The sequence below is a fragment of the Globicephala melas genome, chromosome 6 (genome assembly GCF_963455315.2).
Source record: "Globicephala melas chromosome 6, mGloMel1.2, whole genome shotgun sequence".
Taxonomy (NCBI): Eukaryota; Metazoa; Chordata; class Mammalia; order Artiodactyla; family Delphinidae; genus Globicephala; species Globicephala melas.
The window spans coordinates 812,111-819,474 of NC_083319.1; the positions used below are offsets into that span (position 1 = coordinate 812,111).

At 64.4% G+C, this 7,364-nt stretch overlaps 1 protein-coding gene across 7 annotated transcripts; it reads right to left on the reverse strand.

Moving 5' to 3' along the window:
- On the reverse strand, nt 1–7,152 carry ARRDC1 (arrestin domain containing 1). Of its 7 annotated transcripts, none has more exons than XM_030838138.3 (8): nt 6,962–7,152; nt 2,236–2,346; nt 1,752–1,802; nt 1,496–1,650; nt 1,143–1,325; nt 871–1,047; nt 381–798; nt 1–307 (listed from the first exon to the last, which is right to left on the reverse strand). In XM_030838138.3, the coding sequence occupies exons 1-8, from the start codon at nt 7,077–7,079 to the stop codon at nt 243–245; spliced, it is 1,278 nt and encodes a 425-aa protein (XP_030693998.1). In that variant the 5' UTR covers nt 7,080–7,152; the 3' UTR covers nt 1–242. The 7 variants fall into 7 exon arrangements, with proteins under 7 accessions (XP_030693998.1, XP_060156054.1, XP_060156055.1 ...); XM_060300071.2 differs by adding an exon at nt 4,963–6,717 and having other exon boundaries at nt 1–798; nt 6,962–7,100; XM_060300072.2 differs by adding an exon at nt 4,963–6,707 and having other exon boundaries at nt 1–798; nt 6,962–7,080.
- Between the last annotated feature and the right edge of the window lie 212 nt (nt 7,153–7,364).

A 7,364-nucleotide genomic window follows, 5' to 3' on the forward strand; every position in this document is an offset into this window, starting at 1 on the left:
TACAAATGAAGCTTTTTATTTACACCAAGTCTCTCTAGGCCCCAACCCCCGGGGAGAGGCCGACTACAGGGGGGCTGCGGAGGCTGGTCGGGGCAGAAGCTGGTCCGGAGGCAGAGGCCGCAGGGAACGGCGGGCAGCGGCGGGTCCTGAGTGGGCCGGGCCAGGCCGGGAGCGAAGGCACGAGGCCCTGGGAGCCTAGTCCCAGGGCGTAGGTCCGCCCGTCCGGAGAAGGCGACATGGGGTCAGCTCCCTGGGGTTAGGCCAGGGTCCACACCGCCACAGCTCTGCTCATAGGATGGCGGGGCCTCTGCAGGGAGAGAGCCAGGTCTGCATGGGGCCCGTGGCTCCCCCTCCCTGCCAGGCCCCAGGCCCCCACTCACCATAGGGGTAGCCCCACGAGCTATACTCAGGCGGGAGGATCAAGGTACTGGTCGTGGGCACCGGCCCTCCAGAACCCTCTGCAAAGTAGGGCACGGTGGCACCTGTGGAGATGCACAAGGGAGGGGGCAACGGGTGGGGGGCAGGGCTACCATCCTGAGGATGGGGTTCAGGGGCGCCAGGCACAGAGCCGAGGGCTGCAGGCGGCTGCTGCTGCTGTGAGTGGCTCTTGGTAGAGAGGGAGACAGGGTCCGAGAAGAAGTGGGGGCCACCAGCCACAGCCTCCGCCTCCTCCTGGGGTGGCGCTGAGGGCACCACCAGGCCTTGGCCTGGCCGGGGGCTCAGTGGGACGTGGTTCACAGCGATGTTGCCGATGAAGACCGGGAGGGTCACGATGGCTTCCGGCGTCTTCAGGGAGACCTGGGGAGGTTATGCGAGTGAGGAGCCAGGCCACCGGCCCCTCCTCCCACCCCACCCCTGTATCCCTACCACCTGCAGGTAGTAGTCCACATGGATGAGGCTGCAGCCCGGCAGGGCGGACTGGGGCAGGGCAGGCACCAGGATCTGCTCTTGCCACTGAGCCCGCCTCCAGGCCTTGACGCCGGCGCCCTCCACCTCGGCGATGGTCCGCACGTCATAAATCCAGCGCTTGGCCTTGTAGGACACTTTCTGGGGAAGGGCCAGCCTGTGAGCCTGGGCAGGCCAGCCACCTACCCCTCCTCTGCCCCGTGGGGACAGGGCCCAGCAGGCGAGGGGACTCTGACCTGCAGCAGACTGGCCACCACAGGGCTGGTGTCCTTGCCTGACTGGTTCTCAATGTCAGCCTGCAGCCGCAGCACCTGCCCCACCACGTAGCCTCGGAGGTCGGTGCTGGCAGTGAGGACTACGCTGCCTGTCTTCACCAGCTTGTAGGAGAACTTCTTGGTGGTGGAGGCCACATTGGGTTGCTTGGGAGGAGAACAGAGAGGGAGTTTGGCAAGTGTGGGTAGGCGGGATCCTCGGGTCAGCTCAGGACAGAGAGGCCGCTGCTCTTCCAGACCCTGGCCGCCTCACCTGTGCTGGGGACAGGGTGTCAGGCAAGGGTGGGCCCACCCAGGAGGCCACTGCCCAGGCTCACCTCGATGTCTGGGATGCTATTCAGGTTCAGGGGGCTCAAGATGTAGAACACGCGGCTGCACTGGTGATCCTTGGAAAAACGTGGTGTGTCGATGGTGGCCCGTACCTGGTGCACAATCTTCCCAAAAGGGCCCTCAAAGGACGTGGGAGCTGTGGCTGGAGAGAGAGCAGGGACTGGTACCCGACTGCTCCCCACCCCACCTCCCACCCACCCTCGCCAACTGCTACCACCTGGCCTGGGCAGGCTGGGCTCTCACCAGGAAGCAGGAACTGGAAGGGGAAGCTGTGCTCTCCAGCAGGCAGGCTCCCTGCAGAGACAGAAGGGAGGTAGGGGAGAGGAGACAAGGTGACCTCACAGGGTCCAGGACAGAAGCAGGCCCTGCAGCCAACCAGCTCACACTGCATCTGGCTGCTGGGCTCCTAGCCTCTGTCTCCAGCACCTCAGCAGCACAGGGCTGTGGCCTGGGCAAAGGATGGGGGTGAGAGCTTGGCTTGAACAGGAGAGGGGGCAGGGCTGTTCCGGGGGCCGGAGCCCATCCAAATCCAGGAGAAGGTGGCCCTCTTCAGCCACCCAGCCCCCATCAGGCAATGCCCTGTGCCTGCCAGGGAGGGAAATCCAGCAAGGTGCACAGTCCTGGGAGAGGGTGGGCTAGCACGGGGATGCCAGAGGCGGATGGGGAAGTCAGGTGGACAGACCCCACTCTCAGTGGGATGAGGTGAGGGAAGGGTTCCCAGACTCACCCTTGTCGGCCAGGGACAGAGCGCTGTTGAAGTAGCCCTCCTCCACCACCCACGCTGTGTCATTGGCCTTGCTGGAGACCTTGCAGGACCCCGTGCAGGTCACCCGGATAGCTGCAAGGGGGGGACAGCATGAGCCCCAACCAGACTGGCCTGGGCCCCTCCCTAGCCCCAGCACAGGGATTCAGGCAGGACGGGCAGCACCCAGGACCACCCAGCTAGGCCCTGGGAAGGCCAGCACATGGCCTGCTACCCTCCAGAGGACACTTCCTGTCCGTGCCACATCTTCAGGTGCTCTCAGCGAGCCAGGGTGGCGAGGCACACAGTTCTACCTGTCGTGCCATCCAGAACATGAAGGCCCTGACGGTCACCCAGATGACCCCTGGGCAAAGCCCCACCCCCAGCCCCCGCCCAACCAGACCTGTGAAAACCCAGCTCCCTACAGGGGTGCTTGGGAAACCCTAGGTGAACAGAGGCAGCTGTTTGGGGCAGCTGACGTTCTGACCCCACCTTCCTGCTGCCTCTCAGGCAAGTCAGTTAGGCTGGGAGGCACCCCTTCAGGCTCCAGGAAGCTACCTATTAGCCCTCATGCTGCAGGAATGTGGTCAGACCCGCCTGAGCAGATAAGGAACCCAACAGTCTGGCACACCAGAGGGTGGGGACACCTTGGCTTCCTGGGCCAGTACTGCCCAGGAGCGCTGATTTCTGCATCGAGATGGCTTGGTCCTCCCCCACACTCCCCAGGGGAAGCACACACACCAGGAACCAGGCAGCAGGGTTGCTGCCGCCTTCCGCCCTGTGATCAGGAACACAAATTCCTCCGTCCAGAGCCCACTACAGTCAGAAGGCCATGGCTGGACCAGGCCCAGCCGAGGCCGGTCACCAGAGGGGACACCATGGCTGGAGACCCAAACAGGGCAGGGGGTGGGAGCTCAGTGACAGGTAGCCCTGTGGCTCCCTCCATTTCTTCCTCTCCCTGCGGGGCTGAGTCAAGGCCAAAGGCTTTAGCCTGCCTGCCCAGCTGCCCGTCCTCCCCTGACCTGATGGACTGGTGAAGGGAAGGTAACTCGGAATCTGACACCCTCCTGACAAAGCCATCAGGCAGGAAGAATGCAGTGTCTCAAGTGCCCAGGGCCAGGGGCAGCCACACCAGGTCTGTCTGTGGTCTCCCCAGGCAGGCCCCACCTTGCTGATGCAGGCCTCCTGTTGGTCCCACAGTGCACTGGGCTGCCCTCCACGAACCCGTGACTCGGCCTCCGCCCCATCAGCACTGCCAGTGACCAGCCCTCAGCCTCCGTGCCAGCCCAGGCTCACCACCCGGATCTCGGCCCTAATTTCTAATCCACGCTCCACCCGTCATCCCCTCCTAGGGCCAGACCTGGAACTGTTCCCACCCTGGAGGTCTGGGACATCAGCAGTGCTCCTACAGACCAACACATCCCAAGAGAGGCACGGCGTGGAACGAGCAGAGAAGGGGAAGCCTGACTGTAAAGTAACTAGAAGACGTCCTGGTGGATTGCAGGCGTCACACTTCTGGAAACATTCCTCCTGGAGAGGGTGCGTCCCCCCTTGAATCCGGCTGCCCTGGGAATGCTGGGAACAATGGAGTGTGCTGGAAGGGGTGCGATGGTCCCCAGACTGGCCCAGTGACAGCTGAGCACTGTGAAGTGACCCCAGTGGATGGGACACGGAGCTGAAGAATCACCCTGCCGAGCTCTGCCCAAAATCCTAACCCACAACAGCACAAGTTATAATAAAATGGTTGCTTTAAACAACTTAGTTTAGGCGTGATTTGTTTGCTTAGAGGTGACTTTCACACAGCAGCAGATAAAGGAATAGCTGTCTAACCTCACTAGAATTCACGGAAACTCATGTGACTTACCATTTAACACATCAGATTGGCAAATATTAAACATTCTGATACGTGTCATAGAGAAGGTAGAAAAACAGACACTTGCTTATAGCAATCAACCTGTCGGCTGATACGACGGAGGCCCTGGAGAAGAAGCAGGCAGATCTGCTGTAATTTTACACACGCGTTCCAGGGATCCAGCAGATCCCCTTAGAATCTCACCCTGTTCACCCTGTTCAACACTGCTCCTAATAGCAAACAACCTAGGCATAGCCTACGCGTCCAAAAGCAGGGTGGCTGAAACAGGCACACACTCAGCCAGGACCCAGCCACACAATTAAGGTGAACAAGTCAGGGTGGCACCTGGCCCCAGAAAAACAAACCGGCCCTCGAACTCTGTGAACTTCCCAACGACTGTGCCAGGGCCCCCTCTGCACATATGCTGTGAGGCCCCTTCGGGGACCCTGCCTGGATGAACAGCCTCCAATCACCGACTGGAAACAAACTCCCATCCCTGTCCAATCTCTCCTCCGCAGGGGAATAATGGAGGCGCAGGGGGAACTGGAGGTTTGGGGCTGCTCCAGTTCTCTAAGGAGAATCATCATGTGGATCCTGTGCCAGAGTGGCTTCTGGAACTTTCCTCTTGAGCCAGCACTCTCACCTGTCCAGCAGCCCTCCTCCTATGTACCACCTGCAGCTTGCTCCCCGTCTGCTTGCTCCCCCTCTGGTCCCCAAGGTCTGTCCCAGCCTCCATCAGCTCCCTCAAACCTGGGGCAGCCCAGCCTCTGCCACATCCTTTCACTGCAGCTCTAGCCTGCAAGCCACTTCCCTCTGTCCTGTTTCCAAATCTGTAAGGCGAGAGGAATGGCAACACCCACCTCCCAGGGTTGCTATGCAGACTGATGGATTGGTCCTTGGGAAGTGGGAATGGCATCTGGCCCACGGTGAGAGCCCGGGGAGCCGGCAGAGCTGGCAGCTGGCTGCTACTGTTGTCCGGGCATCACCCTCCCTCGTCGCCCACCTCGAGAGCAGAGCACAGGGCAGCCCCGCCTGACCCCAGCCTCCAGCTGGGCTGGACCCAGTCTCCAGCTCCATCTCCAGCCTTCTTCCACATCAGCTCCCAAGGAAGCCGGCGTCCCCAAGGCTGAGTGCAGACCATCACTGACACTCCTCAGTCAAGTGTTCAGAGGCCGGCTGCCCCCCACCCTCCATGTCCTCCTGGGGGCCCCCCTATTGCATCAATGCCTGGTAACAAGTGTCTTTTGAGGGAAAGGAAAAATAAGAACCATGGTCTTTCCTCTCTCACACCCCGGCAGGGCCGGAGGCCTACAGAGGCCCCAGCACCAGCATCCCCCCTACCCCTGGGGGGCAAACTGAAAATAATACCCTCTCTGGCGCGAGGCCAGTCGTCGCTGGACTCTCCAGCCTGTGACCTGACCTGCTTCTCCCTGCCTCAGGGCTCTTACAGTCAGGGACTCCCTCAGCCTCCTGGGGCCCAGCTGTCCATTTACCCACATCCTACCCATCACGTGGAGGCTGCGGGGCTCTAACCAGCCCAGGTTAGTCACGCACAGCTCAGGCCACCCCTTCACTGTGGTCAACAACAGCCTGTTCGCCCTGGGCCCCAGCTACAGGGGGTGACAGGGCAGCAGGCCAGGAGGAGAGCTCTGCGTGGGGTCTCTGTGGTGTCCGTCTGTCCTCCAGCCACGGCCCACCCCTCCTTCCTGTGCCCTGCCAGCCGCACTCACCTCTCAGTGGTGCCCCAGAGCAGAGCTGCACTGTCCCCCCGGTGCCCCTGCCACAAGCACACCTACCCCCACCCAACCCCAAACTCCAACTGGGGAGACAGGAAAGAGGCGACACGTTACGGAGGTGGGCGGTGTCACCGGTCCGGGACGGAGGAGGCAGCTGCCCAGAGAGGACGGTGGCTCTGCATCCTCAGCGGGCACCCCAAGCGCTGAACGGTCAACCACACGGGGGCCTGGAAGGTCAAGGCCCAGAGGGAAGCCCGGCAGCTGTGGTTCTGGCCAAGCACCCCAAGGTAGAGAAGCGCCCCAGGACGGACACACCACGCAACCTCACACTCAGAGCCGGGGTCAGGAGAGAGACCCCGCCCGGGCTGCGGTTCGCCCACGGCCCAGAGGGACCAGGTGTGATGTCCCCCGCAGGGCCCGATTCACACCTCAGGCAGCAGACAGACGAGGCCAGCGCCGGCAGGGAGCCCTAGCTAGGGGCGCCGCAGCAACCGGATCCCCGGTCTCAAAGTCCCAGATATCTGCGCCAGCAGAGGGACCGGCCAGGAGGGCTCAGGTTCGGCTCCCAGATGCCCGCTACGGCGGCCTACGGCACGCAGGGATTATCAAGATCCTCCCAGCCCTTAGGGACTAGCCTCGGGCTGGGTGTAAGCAGTGCCCTGCAGCCCGCCCCCGGGGACCCGCACACTCGGCGGGGCTGCCTGGGTGTATGGGAGAGAAAGCCCAGCGCGGGCCGGGCTCCAGGTGAGGGCCCAGCAGCTGCAGGGCGCGGCGGACCGGAGACCCGACAGAGAAGGTCAGAAGCGTCGCGGGTCCAGGTCAGAGTGGCCTTCGGCGAAGTAGACAGGCTCGAAGCCCGCGCCCCGAGTCTGGACGGCCCTTGGCGGAGAGGACAGGAAAGGCAGATGCGGAAGGACTGAGCCACCCGGGCCTCCCTGCTCCGCCCCGACCGCCGCCGGCCTCCCACCCCCGCGGTCCGCCGCCCGGCCGGCCGCCCCGCGGCGCCCCCCGCAGCCGGACGCGCGCCCCCGGCCTCGCGTGTCCCGGGCCCAGCGGCCGCGCGCCGCTTCGGAGCCATGCCCGGCCCGCCGCAGGTGCGGCCCTTCCCGGACCCCGCGCCCACCTCGGAAGGGCAGCGGCGCCGCCAGACGCACGCGCACGGCCCCCGCCAGCGGCTCCCCCGGGCTGTAGACGACGCGGCCGTGGCTCAGGCGGACCTCGAAGAGCTGCACCCGTCCCATGCCGCGGCCCTGCGGGGCGGCCGCGCGCTGCCGCCCCCGCCGCTGCCGCTGCCGCTGCCGCGGTCGCCGCGCGCCCAGCCCCGCCCCCGCTGCCCCGCCCCGGCCTCCCGCCCGCCCCCGCCCCGCCCCCGCTCCCGCCTCGCCCGGCCCTCTGCTCCCCCCGCCCCCATCCCTCTCCACTCTTGTCCCCACCCCTCCCCGCCCCCCTCGGCCCCCCAGCTCCCCACGCTGGCTCCTGCCCGCCCCCCAGCCCCGCCTCGGTCCGTCCCCCCAACCCGCCCTTCC

Excerpts from the sequence above, each read along its gene's own strand:
- ARRDC1 (XM_060300071.2), bottom strand. The coding sequence starts at position 5,179 with ATGGAGCTGGAGACTGGGTCCAGCCCAGCTGGAGGCTGGGGTCAGGCG. Across the intron at positions 1,651-1,751 it reads CTTCCAGTTCCTGCTTCCTG|CCACAGCTCCCACGTCCTTT; the intron begins GTGAGAGCCCAG and ends CTCTCTCTCCAG. Across the intron at positions 1,326-1,495 it reads ATAGCATCCCAGACATCGAG|CAACCCAATGTGGCCTCCAC; the intron begins GTGAGCCTGGGC and ends TCTCCTCCCAAG.